At 36.8% G+C, this 17,175-nt stretch overlaps 1 protein-coding gene across 1 annotated transcript; it reads left to right on the top strand.

Moving 5' to 3' along the window:
• The first annotated feature begins 9,403 nt into the window (after positions 1–9,403).
• On the top strand, positions 9,404–15,225 carry LOC102579393 (ferredoxin--NADP reductase, root-type isozyme, chloroplastic-like). Its single transcript, XM_006363588.1, has 5 exons — positions 9,404–9,657; positions 9,773–9,829; positions 12,691–13,017; positions 13,542–13,761; positions 14,565–15,225. The coding sequence occupies exons 1-5, from the start codon at positions 9,634–9,636 to the stop codon at positions 15,059–15,061; spliced, it is 1,125 nt and encodes a 374-aa protein (XP_006363650.1). The 5' UTR covers positions 9,404–9,633; the 3' UTR covers positions 15,062–15,225.
• The last annotated feature ends 1,950 nt before the right edge of the window (positions 15,226–17,175 follow it).

Raw genomic sequence — 17,175 nt, 5'->3', positions numbered from 1 at the left:
CGTTTTGTGCATCCTGATGTATCACCCTTGTCTACAGCTACACCTAGTGCAACACCACTTGATACGATGTATGATCTAGCTCCTGGCCAGAAGGATAGACTTGGTAGAGTCATGATTGAGCCGAATGGATCATCGTAAGTTTGTTTTGTTATCTTATTTGTTAGTTTATTTTATTTATTTCTTTATTATTTTAATTATATTATTCATGAACTAACATATTTATTATATGTTTTGCAGGTGGCATCCTGCAAAGGATGTTGTCCGGGCTTTAAAAGACTGTGTTAGAAGACTCTATACACATGTTTATCACTCTTGGACCGAGATTCCAAACAGTATACGCCAGACAATGTTTAATAACTTTAAGGTATATATTTTTTAGTTAAGTTTAGTATACTTTACTTTTTTTTACTATCGATTTAATTAACGTTATTCAAAAAAAAAATTAGACTATGTGTACTTGGGAGTCGAGGTACAATTTGGTCATTGGGACCACATTTATGATATGTATATATATTGATGTCAATTTTTATATTTAATATGCAGAATGACTTTCATCAGTACATCGCTAAGAATCTAGATAGTTCGGTCCAATTGACACCTGAACTGTCCACCAAGATTTCGAAAGAAAAAGTGATAGGGGGAACACACAAGGGTAGATACTATGGTCTTGGCTCTCGAAACGATGTTAGACGACTTCAGTCAGGCTTAGAAGGTATTGGATCGTTACATCAAGTCGAGGCACTTGACGGTGTTCAGATTGATGTTATGTCGGATCAAATAGCTAAACTTACAACGGCACTAGCAGAGTCGGAGCGGAGAAGAGTAACTGAACAACAAAGCATGAGTGAGACCGTTCAGCAAATAAAGAACAAGTGATGAACCTCGCTCTTCGACCTACTACTTCGGCTCCCGATGACACCGACGACGACAGTGATGAGGATGATTATGTAGATCTCACTCCCTAGTTTAGATCTCTGGACATTTATGAACTTTTTGAAATTTTGAAAAGAATTTTAAAAGACAAGTCTTTAATTTATGATTTAGATACTTTTGAATGTTATTTTAAGTTTGTTGTTTTAGGTTATGTTTAGATTGTTTATAATTGTGTGTGTTTGGTTAGGCTGAATAGTGTAGAATTAAATTGAATTGCATTTGCAGGTGGGCAGCAGAAATTGCCAGTTGCTGCTGTCAAAAAAATTACAGAAAAAGCGACGGACAGCGTGGTTTAGTCTGTCGCTTTTCTGGGATTTTCAAAAATAAAATTTACAGAAAAGCAACGGACTGCGTCGCCTTTTAGAAATTAAAAAAATTAAAATTAAAATAAAGCGAAGAAGTCCGTCGCTTTTGTTAAAAAATTCAAAAAAAAATTTGTAAAAAAAAGCAACGCTGTCCGTCGCTTTTTGAAAAGCGTCGGGTTAAAAAGCGACGGAGGTGACTGCGTCGATTTTGACCAAAAAAGCGATGCAGTCCGTCGCTTTTGGCCGTCATTTTTTGACAATTCTTTAGCAGTGTACGACCTCTCTATTCTCTATCATCCGGGCAAGGCGAATGTGGTAGCGGATGCCTTCAGCCGGAAGGCGGTGAGTATGGGCAGTCTAGCCTTCTTATCTGTTGAGGAGCGACCCTTCGCCAATAGCATGGTTCAGTTGGATATCTCAGATTCTAGACGCGTGTTGGCCCATATGGGAGTTCAGTCTTCTTTGCTTGATAGGATCCGTGGTTGTTAGTTTAAGGATGAGGCCTTGGTGTCCCTTAGAGATCGAGTGTTAGCGGGTGATGGTGGTCAAGCTACCTTAGATCTTGATGGAGTGTTGAAATTAGTCGGCCGTATCTGTGTTCCGAAAGTTAGGGATTTGATACAGTTGATACTTTCTGAGGGCCATGAGTCTAGATACTCTATCCATCTGGGCACATCGAAGATGTATCGTGATTTGAGGTCCATTCCGGAGTAGAAGTGGGATCGCATTACTATGGATTTTGTGGCTGGCCTACCGCGGACTTCTAGAGGTATTGATAGCATTTGGGTCATCGTTGATCGATTGACCAAGTCAGCACATTTCCTTCCTGTTCAGTGTTCATTTAGCGCCGAGAGGTTGGCTCGTATCTACATTCGGGAGGTGGTTCGACTTCATGGGGTGCCAGTTTCTATTATATCAGATCGGGGTTCTCAGTTCACGTCTAGCTTTTAGAGGACCTTTCAGGATGAGTTGGGAAATCGGGTTGATCTTAGCACAACTTTCCACCCGCAGACTGATGGTCAGTCGGAGCGTACTATTCAGGTCCTTGAGGACACGATGCGAGCTTGTGTTTTGGAGTTTGGTGATCATTGGGACCAGTTCTTGCCTTTGGCGTATAACAACAAGTACCATTCTAGCATTCAGATGGCCCCGTTTGAGGCCTTGTATGGTAGGCGTTGTCGCTCTCTGGTGGGCTGCTTTGAGTCTATAGAGCCTAGGCCGCGGGGTACGTATTTGATTCAGGAGGCTTTGGACCAGGTGAGAGTGATTCAGGATAGACTCAGGATGGCTCAGAGTAGGCACCAGAGTTATGCGGATCGGAGGCGCCGACCTTTGAGATTCTCTGTTGGTGATCGGGTATTCCTCTGTGTGTCGCTCATGAAGGGCATGATGAGGTTTGGGAGGCGGGGCAAGCTTAGCCCCAGGTACATTGGGCCTTTTGAGATACTCCGGACATTTGGGGAGGTTACTTATGAGTTGGCCCTACTTCTAGCATTTTCAGCCATCCACCCGGTTTTCCATGTCTCGATGTTGCACCGGTATGTTCCTAATGAGTCCCATGTGCTCCAGTATGATGCAGTCGAGTTGGATGATCGTTTGACATTTGTAGAGGAGCCAGTTGCCATTCTAGCCAGTGATGTGAGGAGATTGCACTCGAGAGCCATTCCTGTTGTTAAGGTTCGTTGAAGGGATCGTCCAGTCGATGAGGCTACCTGGGAGACTGAGCAAGAGATGCGAGAGCAATTTCCCGGCTTGTTTGAGCCTTCAGGTAATTCTTGACCCTTACTTTCGCGGACGAAAGTCCTTTTTAGTAGTGGATATTGTAATGACCCTCCTGGTCATTTCTGTGTTTTGCCTCCTGTGTGTTGTTTAGAGCGTTCCTGTAGCGACCCCAAGTCATTTATGACTTGCTGGGACTGACAGTTCGGTCACCTGGTCCATTTGGTTATTGTGCGAGTTTTAGTGTTTTTTGGAGCTTATGAACCTTGAACGATCATTTTCGATCAAAAGTTCAAAAAGATGACATCGGAATCCAATTCTGACGATTCCATCAGCTCCGGAGGGTCATTTTAGACTGGTAGCATGGTCGGCATGACTCCCGAGGCTTTTAGTGTGAGTCGGTGCGATTAGGCATTTTAACTTTAAGTTTAAGCCTAAGTTTGACTATAGTCAACATTCTGAGTAAACGCGCTCAGATGAGAATTATGTCAGCGTGGTTAGCTCCGCAATGTCGAGTTTGGTCTAGATTGACCCTTATTTTGTGTTCCGAGGTTTTTGATTTTTTTTCGAGCCCTTTTGTGGTTTTTGACTTAAAAAATCTGCTATAAAATGCAGATTATCAACAACCCTTTTCCAAACTTAAAAGCCTCATATCTCTCTAATCTCTCATCCGAATTAGGCGATTTGAAGTGCGGGAGCTTCGTATTTTTGGTGGCTTCGTTGTAGAGTATTCGTAAGTTGTCGGGTATGCGTCGTTCGAGGTAATTTCGCGATAAACCTGACTGTTGTACCCTTTTTCGAGCCTTTATTTTTGGCATTCTTGTTTTGCTTTTATCTCTCTCATTTTAGCTCAGTTACGGGTGATTCGAAGTCCCACGTGTTGGGAATTATCGTGGCTACGTCGTGGAGTGTCCAAGGAGTGTTGTGCACCTTTCAATTCTCGTTAATTCCGAGTTTAGACTGCTGTTGTTTTCTTTTAAGTTGATTAAAGTGTGATTTTTTTGCTTGTTAGTTTTTGTTGTGTTATAAGCCTCGAATTGTGTTCTATTTTGGAACACAAGTTTGGGGTACTGTTTTGGGTCTCTTGAAGGAGTCAAATTCGAACAGTTCGGTGTGGGTCCCACGATTCCTATTTTGACTCCAAAATTGACCGTCTCCATTTGTTGTGATTTTGGTGTCTAAATAATCGTACTAACATTGTGATCTTATATTTGATAGAGTGAGAGCGTTCGAGAAGGAAAACCTTCGGCAAATAGATTTGGAACGCGAGCGGTCGGCCTTAAGGTAGGCTACGGCTTCCTTTCTATTAGATTGAGCTTAATTGTGTAAAAGCTTGTCGATTGGAGTGAATTGAGGGTGGGTACCAGTTTCCTACTTTACTTTGATTAGATACCTCATGTTAGGATCGATTGGCCATATTTTGGGTATAGTATCATGTTAACCGATTTAGTAGAGTTGCATGCTTATGTGCTAAATGTTATTGTATGTTTGTATGATATGTGTTGTATGCCTTGTTCATCCTTAACCGTAAGCATGATGTCCTTAGTCTAGGTTAGGCTAGCATTGCCTTAGACTTATGACCCGTGTGGGCTGGATAGCCTTGACTTTCTGCCGACGTCGTTTGAATGACTTAGCTCCTTGTAGACTGGAGTAGCAGGCTTGAGTCTAATAGTTTGAGCCTTAGATTAGGCGTTATCGTTGGTTGTTGCACTTCTGTATCTTTTCCCTCTCATTCTGTGGTTCCGACGCATTCTCGAAGGTTCAGTGCATCACTAAAGGTGTGGAATTGAGATAGTATAGGCTTGGAGCCTTTTCTGTGATTTCTTTGAGTGGACGGCGTTCCACGGTGGTTGTTGTTGGATTGGATCATATTGGAGATACCATCACCCCTGGGGTCGTTCTTTCTAGCTGGGTTGGGAGCGTATCACTGGCTGGGTAGACTCGGTGATTTTGGCAATAGCCCACGGGCCTCTCTCTCTAGCTGGGCTGGGAGTGTGCTGCTGGTTGGGTGTCCCTGGGTTGTTCTTTCTAGCTGACTGCATGGTATGACGACTCGCGATATCTACCTCACTCACGGGTCACTCTTTCTAGCTGGGCTGGGAGTGGACTGTTCGGTTGGGTGCCCCCTAGGGTCACTCTTCATAGCTGGGCTGGGAGTGTACTGTTGGTTGGGTGGAGTCTGATGGATTATCTTGGTTACTTTGGGCTGGGAGCCTGGTTTCCATCTTTCTCAGTAGACTTAGCTATTTTGTGTACCTGTCGGGCTTATGGGGGTTCGTTCAGGTTTTACTTAAACTTGTGCACGAGTGTACCTTCTGGGCTTATGGGGTCCAGTTATGTTTAGTTTAGTTGTACTTAGTTTATTTCTGGTATTCTCGTGTGCTTTATTTTCATATCCGCTTTGACCTTTTTGTGTCTAAATTCTATCCTTTCTTATTGTTTTTATCCTTTTTGCTCAGTCGGCCTGTGATGCCTACTGAGTACCTGCTGTGTTGGTACTCATGTTACGCTCTGCATCTATTTCGTGATGCAGGTCCCAGTACCAGTTACCAGCGGTGATTAGTTCCAGCCTTCTTTTGCAGCTGTTACTCGGAGACGATAGCGAGCACTTGGCGTTTTGGGTTTGTTCTGTCTCTTTCTTTTGTTTAGCTAGTCTTGTTGCTTTTGAGACATGCTCTGTTGTGTTCCACTTTTGGGACTTGTACTCTTTATTAGATAGCTCTGTACTAGTGACTTCCAGGTTCTGGGAGGGATTTCTGTATATATTTATTTTGGTTTGCTTCCGCCTTGTTGTCCTTGTTTAGATTATTGTTTTCGCTAGTTTCTGTCATTTCGCTCATTGCTTGATGTTATGGGTTCGGGTTGGCTTACCTACTGGTAGGGTATAATAGGTGTCATCATGACTCGAGAAATCGGGTCGTGACACTTGGGGTGCTCCAGTCTTTTTCCTGTTAAAAATGGTTCCATTAGAATGTGAATAATTATCACCAGTTGAACAAAGTCACCATAAATGATACGTATCGCATTCTGAGAACTATTGACTTGTTCGACCAACTTCAGGGTGTCACTTGTTTCTAAAATAGACCTCAAATTCAGCTATCATCTGTTGAAAGTTAGAGTATGTGATATCCCTAAGACTGCTTTTAGGACCTGTTATGGTCACTTCAAATTTCTTGTCATGTCCTTCGATTTGACTAATGCTACTACAACATCTATAGATTTAACAGATAGAGTATTTAAACCATACTTGCACATATTTCTTATTGTGTTTATCAGTAACATCTTAATCTACTCCAGATGTGAGGAGAATCATGCTAGTCACCTCAAAATAGTTCTTCAGACTCTTAAAGATAGGGAGTTACTCACCAAGTTTTTCAAGTGTAAATTTTGGTTAAAGTTCGTGGCATTCCTAGGCGACATAATGTCCAACGAAGGTATTCAAAATTGGCCCAGACCCACAAACTCAACTAATATTAGAAATTTTTTGGGGTTTGACTGACTATTATAAAAGGTTCGTAGAATAATTTTCGTCTATTGCTGCTTCTTTGACTAAGTTGACCTAGAAAAATGTTAAAATTTAATAGTATGAGGCTTGAAATAAAAGCTATCACGAATTGAAAACTCTAAGGCTAACTTTTCAACAAAAAAAAAATCATCATATCTTTTTGATATATTTATCTTTGTCATCAAACTTTAGGCGCATATTTTCTCTTGAACTGTTAAGTGTCATGTCACAACGCTTGTGATGTCTATGTGACGCCTACATGAATATATTTTTATCGCAATTAAAATTTACTTCTAAATTAATTATTCTACACACCCATTATTATATTCAATTCCTCGAACTTATTAAACCTAAACTCTTAATATCATTTTTCATCTCACTTTACTGGCTTACATGATTGGAATATGAACAAGTGCTTCTCGATTTATTCTAACTTTCATTTTCATATGACTTTTTGCAGAATAAGATAATTTCGCTGCACATTTCTCTCTAGCATTCACTATGACGATTCTATAAGGGCATGACATTGACTCCTATAAGTAATCTCTTTCAAGGCCTGAAATTAAAATTTGTGCAAACTTCTCCACCTTTTCTACATATGTTGAGTTTGTTGCCTCCATTACAACCACATTACACAAAAGCAAAGACACTAGAAGTTGATGTTGCTTTTGAACAACAGACAAAAATACTAACTTAATTAAATAAATATGCAAAAAAACATTATTTTCCTAGTGAATACCCACATAAAAGATTCAAGATTTCTGGTAACATTACAATTGCTGGACAAAAAACATATTCTACTTATTTATTTCGTTTTTGGGTTTAAATGGTGAGTTTAATATTGAGTGGGTAGGAAAATTAAATTGAGACCAAATTTTAATTGGAATGAAATTATATCTACGTAGGTGTCACATCGATGCCACATAGTATAATAAGAGTGGTGACATGAGGCTTAAGCCTCATTTGTTTGCACTTAATGAAAATCTGAATCTTAATCATTCAGATTCAGCCCATTAAGTCCATTTGTTTCTTTTTTTTAAAAAAAAAGAAACTTCTTAATGGGTCTTAATGAGTTTGAATGAATCAGATTCATAACAGAATCTTAATACCATTCAGACTCTATTAAAATAATAAGCGTTCTTTCATTAAAAAAATTATATCTTCTTCCTTGCTTCTCTTCTGAGTAAGTTTCAAGTTTCTTCCTCTCCTTTTTCAACCAAATATCATTTTTTTTTCTTTTGAATAAGTAAGTTTTCATAATCTTTTACAAGTATTTATCTGATATTTTTAACATATACAATATGCTTGGGTGAATTGATATTTATGAAGAACTCTTCTTTTTACAATTCATTTGTTGTCAAAAATTCTTTGGAAGAAGTTATCATTGTTTCTTGAGAAAAAAATGTATGAGAAAATAAATAAATCGTTTTTTTCTAGGGTGGGTTATAATCTTATTCTTGAAACGGAAAAGGGTCAAAATTACCCTCGAACTATTCGAAATAGCTCATATATACCCTTTAGTTATGTTTGAGATCAAAATTATCCTTAACGCCTTGTTTTGGACCACAAATACCCTTAAAATGTTATCTTTGCGATATGTGCTGACATAATAGTCCATCTAGGCAATCCAACATGGCAAAATCCCTTCCTCTCAATTATGTTGTTCTTCCTTGTTCATCTCTATCACAAATTTTGTTTAAATTTTTTTTTATCAAAAATAGTTCTTTCATTGTTCTTGTTTGAGTTATTGTTCGGACTTTGAAATTCCAATTTCGAAGTGCGCTGAAGTTCGTTTGAGATAGTAGTTGTGTGTTGAATGATTGAGTTCATTGTTTGGGTTTTGATGTCATCGAATCTGAGGCTCAAAATTTAATTCTCAAGGTTGAAAGACGTTGAAAAACTCTTAAAGTCATTCTTTTTGTGTTGAAACTCGAAAATAGCTACTAATTTGAAAGCTTGTTGGTGAGAAATTACTAACTTTTGTTGGATTTTTGAAATGCAAAAATTTGAAGAGATTTAATTTAATGTTACTAAAAATTGCTTGGATATTGCAATTGAAGCTGGAAATTGACATTTAACAACTGATTTCTTAGTTTGAAGATTGATATTTGAAGATTTGAGTTGAAATTCCAAAAAAATATATAAAAGAGTTCTAAAAAGCTTGAAAATCTAAAAATCAATTTTGTGAATCTATGACCCCAAAATTCAAACAATGAACTCGATCCTTCAACACGCAATTACAACTTCAAACAAACTTCAGCACACTTTGAAATCGGAGTTCCAAAGTCCGAACAACAACTCAAAAGAGAACAATGGAAGAATTATATTTGATTTTCTTGTTGTGATAGGGATAAACAAGGAAGAACAACATTATTGAGAAGAAGGTATTTTTGCCATATTGGACTGCCATGTCAGTTCTGATGGCAAAGATAACGTTTTAAGGGTATTTGTGGTCCAAAACATAGATGTCAAGGGTAATTTTGATCCCCAAACATAATTAAATGGTATATATAAGCTATTTCAAATAGTTTAAGGATAATTTTGACCATTTTCCGTTTTTGAAATAAATTTTGAAAGAAATTATCTTGGGTTTGGATTATAACTTTTATTGATATAGTGCTTCATTCCTAATTTCTTTTAAAAAATAGAAAATTATGCACATTCAGATATTGAAAACAAATAATCTTAATGATTCAGTGTTCCCTAGAAACTGCATCTTAATATTCAGATGTGCATTTGACATCTAATCTTAATGTACATCTTAATATTCAGATTCAAATTTATTAAATAAGGATTTAACAATTTAAGAATAAATATGTGTCTAAAGTTAGATGATAAAAATAAATATAAAAAAAAATGATAAAAGATAAATATAACTTTTTTTATGAAAATATAAGGACAAATATGATAATTTTTCCTATTGAAACTTTTGAAAAGAAGAAAATAATATAATACTAGTGTTTAGTTAAAGAGCTGAAGAGCTCACAAAATTGAAATGGATCTCTGAAAAGCCATCAATCTTGTCCTTTGCACAACTCCAAAGGATCACCTACCTATTGGCCTTGCCAACTTCTCTATTGGAAAACCCCCAATATATAAACCCTTCTCCATCTTTCTCCTTTCAGAGTTTTTCTCCCTACACACAAATTGATAGAATCATTTGATCTGATCATGGCTCATTCAGCTATCTCTCAGGTAACTACTACACTAGTACTTCAAAAAGATTCCATTTTTATCTACCTTTGTTGACTTCAAATTCTGGATCCCTCCTGTGTTACTTGTTAGCTCATGGGTATGTATATGAATGCAGGTGTCAGTTGCTGTTCCTCTCCAAACGGATTCCTCTTTCCGAAGATCTACGTTTAAGGTTTCTTGAATATCTTTAGTCATTATTAATTTCTATTTCCTAACACATCAACTCACTCAGGAAAAAAAAGGGGTTTGATTTGTTTTTTTCTCAACAAAAAGAGGAAAAAAAGTCGTGTTATATTTTTTACCAGTCACTGTCATAGCTTGTGTTATTTGAGTTTGATATGTCCCAAAACTGTTCAGATACTTGATGGACAATTGTATGATGTTGGACTTAAGGTATCTGAATGTGTAGCTGAGTTCAATGACATGTTGAGTGGTCCAATTGGTGACTGTGACAGTCAATGTGCCTTCCCCCTTTTTTCCCTTATCTGTGATGCAAAATGCAATTGATCTTGGTTAAAATTGGTTTTCTGCTATGTGCTAAATTTTGAAAGATTTAATGAAATGATAATTTGAAACAACTTGTGTGTCTTGTACATTCAGGCTTGCTCAATCATCTCTTAACTAATGTTGCTATGTCTTCATGCTTGTCTAGATCACAAGACACAATATTAATGGTTCTCTCTTCCCAAAGATCTAAATTAATCACAACTGATATGCTTCATTTTGATCTCCATGCTCCTAGAATGCTAACCTTTTCTATCCTGTAATGGGTAATTGAGAATTTCATTACTAATTCCTTTGGTATCTTAGCCTTGCTTTCTTACTCATTCCTCTTGAATCGAAGTCTGATAGTATGAAGAAGGCTTAACACATAGTTTGCTCTCCCACAATTTGTAATGAAATCCCTTTGACACACCTCTAATTCTTGGAAAAAGCTTTACCCACTAAACCTTTCCTAAATTATGTTCAATGCACACCATTTTAGCTACATGGCACTTGCATGTTCTACACACAAAAGAAGCGAGTAAATGCAAATTTCTTTTGTCAGAAGTTTTACATGGATGCTACGTGTCCGACTTTTAAAAATATTCATTTATTTTGAGTCCTTTTCATTTTCTAAAATTGTTTTACACTTGTTATGTGTAAAAGTTAAATTTCTCTGCCTCACTCACTGCCTGAACAACCATTTCTACTCTCCCAAATGACCTTCTTCTTGAATATCTCTCACAGGTAACTCATTCTTCACTTCCTTCTTTACCTTTTTTTTGCTGTCGTTGGCCCCAACTTCTTAATTCCTCAACATTTCTCCTTCATCCTCATTGCACACAAGTTGAGCATCTTGACTTGGTGAAAAGATGCTTCAAAACCGGACAAGAGTATTTTTTTTAAATACCGCTATTGATCCCAAATTTATCTCAATGGTGTAAAAAATCAGAGTGCTTTTTGTCAATGTAAATGCTTGATCTAATTAATGAGAAACTAGACCTACTAAAAAGATGAGCGAGGGACTAATCCAAACACTTTGCTAGAAAAGACTGAATATGACTTGTTTGAATTCTGCAAAGCTTGGGAAGAGAAATGAAGCTGGAAAAGGTGTCCAAGACAAGGGTTGCTTTTTCCAAGGAAAAAGTACGCTAGGAAGGTTGTGGGTGTGAAAACCTACATTGGCCAGCGGTTGTGCAAGTGCTGCAGCAGTAGAGGAGTATGATCCGACGAGAAACACATGGCGCATGAAAAATATGTTCTATGTGCATCTGTCATGGGGTGAAATTGGTGTGAAAACTTCATTTGTGTCTGTTAATGGCGTTAACAAGAACCAGCCATGGGTTTTACTAGTGGGTTTGTAGATTTAGAAAGGTTGTCGTATTTTGGGTTTTGCTTCTTGGGAATTGAAGGTGGATAGAAGAGGAGATGAAAAAGTTGTTGAAGAGAGACTGAAAGTTACAGTAATATTTTTCCCTTGGATTCTTGCATTGAAGGACTTTAACTTTAAGTATTTTCTTGAGTTATGACATGTGTCATGGCAACAATTGGTGCTTGACATACACTTGTGGGGGAAAATATGATCAAACACTGAAGAGGTGTGTAAAAGCTATGGTTGGGAAAAGGATTGGTGCGTAAAGCTTTTCCAGGTGTGTGTCAAAGGGATTTTGTACAAACGCGAGTGGGGGGTGGGAGGATATGTATTTAAACAAATGAAGAATATTATGATCCGCGTTTCGGCATCCATTAGTGATTTCCAAGGGAGTAACCTGATTGCTACATATTCACTCAATTCTTTTATGAATATCAGCTTGTGTATATCCTTATTCCTGAAAAATGCAGATGTCATGTGTTCCATAACTTTTGGTCCATCTCTAAGCTGTTAAGTTAAGAATCACTAGAGAAAATATCCTAAAGTTTCTGTCTTTATAAGTAACTCATACATTGTTCGTCTGCTTTGTGGTCTTGAATCATTTAGATGTTTCCAAGTAAGCACATTTGTTTTTCATTTCTTGGTCCTTTTGTTGCTAACATGTGTATTGGTATATGTATCAGCATGAAAACATCCTTTACCCGGTGGCATACTGTTTTTAGATTCTCCTTGCTTAATTCTAGTGCATAATTTTTTGTTCTAAAATCATGTTTTCCATTTTCATCAGTAAAGTAATTATTTGACGGACAATGCAATATGCGCCAAGGTGAGTCATAGAAGTACATGGGCAGCAAGTATTACAGTAAAAGGAACAAAACTAGAGAGATGAACTAAACAGTAAAATGAATAAAGAACAAAATTCACGTGAGTCGAAGGACATTAGGAACTCTGATAATGTACTTAATGAGGAAAGAAAAATAAAGTAGGATGTGATAGGCTGATAGCTACTTACATCGATTGATATGTGCACACTTAGTTGAATATGTGTTTCCTGATCTATGCAATCACATGTTTTGTCTGTTTCATGACTGTTTGATAGTGATTTGACTAGACTAAAGAATACTATATATTAGTTAATGTTTTCTTATCCCCAATTGATATGCATTTCATTGTTACAGGCTACAAGCTTAACATTCAGTGATAAATCATGCATCTCTATGCCATCTATCGATCTAAAAGCGACTCGATCCAGAAGCCAATACATTGTTTGCATGTCAGTGCAACATGCTAGCAAAGCCAAGGTTTCAGTTTCACCTTTATCACTTGAAGATGCAAAAGAACCACCCTTGAATATCTACAAGCCCAAGGAACCATACACAGCGACAATTGTCTCTGTTGAAAGAATTGTAGGCCCAAAAGCTCCCGGGGAGACTTGTCATATTGTCATTGATCATGATGGCAACCTTCCTTACTGGGAAGGACAAAGTTATGGTGTCGTTCCTCCTGTAAGTTCTGGCTCCATTTTCCCTATTATTTTTATTGCATTGAAAAGCTTTCTTGTTTTGGCCTGAATATATAGGACCAGTTATATAACATTTTGAATTAAATCTGTGTCCTATTTGCTTTAAACACATCTCCATTTGGTGTACTCAGTTTGAAGGACAACCATGTTCATTGCTGTTACTAATAGGACATTTACCATGAATATTCACGTGTTACTTTTACTACTTTGCGCTTTTGACATCCCAATAGACGGAAGGGCCCCCAAAAATGTACATCCAATCTTAGCCCTGGCATGCTTGTATGTTAGATTCTGTGTTTCAGATGTTTTGGTCATTGATACTATTGGTGTCCGACTATATTTGACCTGAACCTTCTGTAGTTTGGGCCCCCCCCTTTTGCGATGCAAAAGTTATAAAAAAGTGATATCATGCTTTTATCCTTCTTTTTTATACCAAGCCTCAGTATGAGCTTCGTATAATTTTAACACCCACCATTCTTTCAGAGTCTCACTTTTAACTTCTTTCAGGGTGAAAACCCTAAGAAACCAGGGAGTCCCCACAATGTTCGTCTATATTCAATTGCATCCACCAGATATGGGGACTCTTTTGATGGGAAAACGGCCAGCTTGTGTGTCAGACGAGCTGTCTACTATGATCCTGAGACAGGAAAAGAAGACCCATCCAAAAATGGTGTTTGCAGTAACTTCCTATGCAATGCGAAATCTGGTGACAAAGTGAAGATCACAGGTGAAATCCAAATAGTCCTTTTACAGATGTTATTCAAAGAAGACTTTGCATGCCAACACTACTCGTCTTCCATACATTGCATTCTCAATTTGTCATCTCTGATCACATCATTTGCATTTTGGCTTAATGAGTAGGTTTTTCCAACATTTCAATAGAGGGACAAAGAAATGATCTTTGAGGCAGCATACTGTTAAAAGTGGTCTTGTCAGCAGGAAATTATATTGTCCAGTTGACCATATAGGTTGTACAGCATAACAGATTGAAGATATTTGCCTTTTCCTTGTGTGCTTCAAATTGCCCGCTGATATGCATACTTTTTCTCCTAAGAGTGCATCAGTGCTTTGTCCGTCACTATCTCTAGAATCTTTTACCTTGACTATCTGATCATATGATGAATCCTTAAATGCCTATTTTGTACAACTAATTAATGATTTCCTTAATATTATTAACAAAGGAAGTAAATTTTGCCTTCCGTTAGTCTGTTGTATGCCCCTTCTAGATTTGGATTTGGCGTTACTAACCCCCCTTTTAGTTTCAAACTTCCCAGTAAAGAACTTCTATACTCCATGGTCTTCCATCTTCCTACACTGTCACCTTTTTCCTCTAAATTCCAACTACGCGTTTCTAATTTCTAAATAAGATACCCTGCTGAGCATTAAGTGTGGTGATGCTTTGCAATTAAACAGGATATTTCATGTGGCTCTTAGATTCTTATAATTTGTTGGTGGGTTGCATATTTATTGGTGAAACACTCCGAGATTCAATTTTCTTCTTCATTGATCGCCCTTTGGATGTTTTCACAGGTCCTTCTGGTAAGATAATGCTTCTACCTGAAAATAATCCTAATGCCACACACATCATGATTGGAACTGGAACTGGTGTGGCTCCCTTCAGAGGCTACCTTCGTCGTATGTTCATGGAGTCAGTTCCAATGAAGTTTAATGGCCTTGCTTGGCTTTTCCTTGGGGTTGCAAACACTGACAGCCTTCTATACGACGATGAGTTCACCAAGTATCTCAATGACTACCCAGGCAATTTCAGATATGACCGTGCTCTTAGCCGAGAACAAAAGAACAATAAAGGGGGGAAGATGTATGTTCAGGATAAAATTGAGGAATACAGCGATGAGATCTTCAAACTTCTGGATGAAGGGGCCCACATCTATTTCTGCGGGTTGAAGGGTATGATGCCTGGCATCCAGGATACCCTGAAGAGAGTTGCTGAAGAGAGAGGTGAGAGCTGGGAGCAGAAGCTTTCACAACTCAAAAAGAACAAGCAATGGCATGTTGAAGTCTACTAAATAGGAAATGTTAATTGTTGCATTTGTTTGTGATTGTTGATTGTTGTCAACTGAACTTAGCAAGCAGTTTAGATGACACATTGTATTGCTAGTTGACATACAAATTGTTCATGTTGCATGGGAAATGAAATAATAACTGTTGCTGCTTGAGGCAGTTTACCTTGCATCGTCTGTATTGGGTTTTGATGGCGTTTTCGTCGGGAGAGCTGCTCTATTGCACTTGAAATTGGTATGAGTTGCATGTTTTCTTCCAATGTTGGTGTTAATAGTTGAAATGTTACTGGCTTATGTTATCCTCAGAAATGTGGATATGCATTTGGAAAAAGTTGAAATGTGAAGTTTTGAGGTACCGGATTCTAGTTAACTTCGGACATATTAGATCATTACTTCACTCTTTAGAGCTTGTTTGGCCAAGACTAGGGTGTGTTCACGGTTTGGATAAAAATTTATCCAAACTGAAAAATCAAACCAAATTGATTTTATTTGGATTTGATTTTAAATTTTTAAAAACCAATAGTATTTGGTTTGGTTATGATTTTGTTTGAAAAAATGGAAGAAATAATCAAATCGAACCGATAAATTATATTCATATATTTTATTATTATACATACATAATATATTGTTTTTATAAACAATTTTAAAGATCTTGTAGATGTTTTCATCAAAATTTATTTATAATTTACTTATGAAAACAATAGTGTCTAAGGTGAGAACATTTATTTTACAGGTTTCATATATATGAGTGTCTCAATTCTCTGTGTGATTGATTGTCTCTTCCTTCTAGACCAAAATAGTGAATTTTGAAGCTTTATTCATTGTAATTCAAAGTTCTGTAAAGTCAGTCATTCTAACTATTTTTCGTTTTGAATGAATTGTTGTCACTTTTTTCACGTTTTGAATTAATTATTTCTTTTATTTTTGTGTATGGTTAATAACCGAATAACCAAAACAAACCAAACTGAAACTGATAACAACCAAATCGGTAAATGTGATTATATTTGGTTTGGTTTGATTTTGATAATTCTAAAACGGATTCAGTTGGTTTGATTTTGAGTTTGACCAATAACCGACCCATGAACACCCCTAGGCCATGTTATCGAGAAGTCTAAATATTAATTAAGAGTGGAACTCTTATAGACTTATAGTTAAGATTGAGTGTTTAAATTCTTAAAGCTATTTAACTAAGTTATTCTATAAAAAAAATTCAATCAATTGAATTTTATTTTACTTTATTAAAAATTGTTTACTAAAAAAAATTATACTCCACTATTTAATTTTATAAGACAAAATAATTTTAAAGCAACTTATAAAGATGACTATTTATAGGGATATTGAGGTTCAGTAGCTATAAATATGTTATTTACTAAAAATGACTACACTTTATGACAACTTGTCGCTGTATGTTTGTATAATTTTTTTTTATTTTTTTTTGTATTATTATTATTATTATTATTTATATAGGGATACAACGTATTTACAGTGCACTAAATAAGGTATAATCTGTTATCATAATTGACAGCCTTTTATTATGTCCCTAAATCACTCAAATATCTATTGTTAAATTACCAACCAATAATTACATATTGAATGCATATCCCGATTCATTCACATAATACAATAAGTTGTATTTATATTCCTATATACAATATATTCACAAAATACTAATTATAAAGGTATTCATAAAAAAAATTCCTCAGATTCAGAGTAAACAGTTAAGGTTTTCATAAAAATTTATTTTGTTAAGTTGATTTATTATATCTAAGGAAATTATTGTATTTGTGAATAAATCTTTATGTATTTCAATGTGAAATAGGTGAACTACATGGCAAGCATACCAATATGGATTTGTTGGAGGCATTATAGCTCCTAAATTGATGGATCATAAGGAAACACACTCCCAATAATATCATGGTCGACATGAAATTGGACTTGGGTGTTGATATTAACTACCAGTTGGCATGACGAGCAACAGAAATGGCATTGGAATCAATAATTGTCACGACCCAGACCGTCGTGATTGACATCCACACTAACCCTCCGGTGGGAGAACCGATACTACAACTCAACTAAGCAACTTAACCAAAAATTATGCATTTAAAGATACAGAAGCAGGT

This window comes from Solanum tuberosum, unplaced genomic scaffold (genome assembly GCF_000226075.1).
Source record: "Solanum tuberosum cultivar DM 1-3 516 R44 unplaced genomic scaffold, SolTub_3.0 scf00454, whole genome shotgun sequence".
Lineage (NCBI taxonomy): Eukaryota > Viridiplantae > Streptophyta > Magnoliopsida > Solanales > Solanaceae > Solanum > Solanum tuberosum.
The sequence above is the reverse complement of the archived record's forward strand: the minus strand, read 5'-3'. Positions and strand labels throughout refer to the sequence as shown.

What these genes read in the sequence shown, in the direction of transcription:
- LOC102579393 (XM_006363588.1), top strand. Translation starts at nt 9,634, where the DNA reads ATGGCTCATTCAGCTATCTCTCAG. An exon ending in TCCGAAGATCTACGTTTAAG is followed by an intron (nt 9,830 to 12,690) that starts GTTTCTTGAATA and finishes TCATTGTTACAG; the next exon opens with GCTACAAGCTTAACATTCAG. An exon ending in GTTATGGTGTCGTTCCTCCT is followed by an intron (nt 13,018 to 13,541) that starts GTAAGTTCTGGC and finishes AACTTCTTTCAG; the next exon opens with GGTGAAAACCCTAAGAAACC.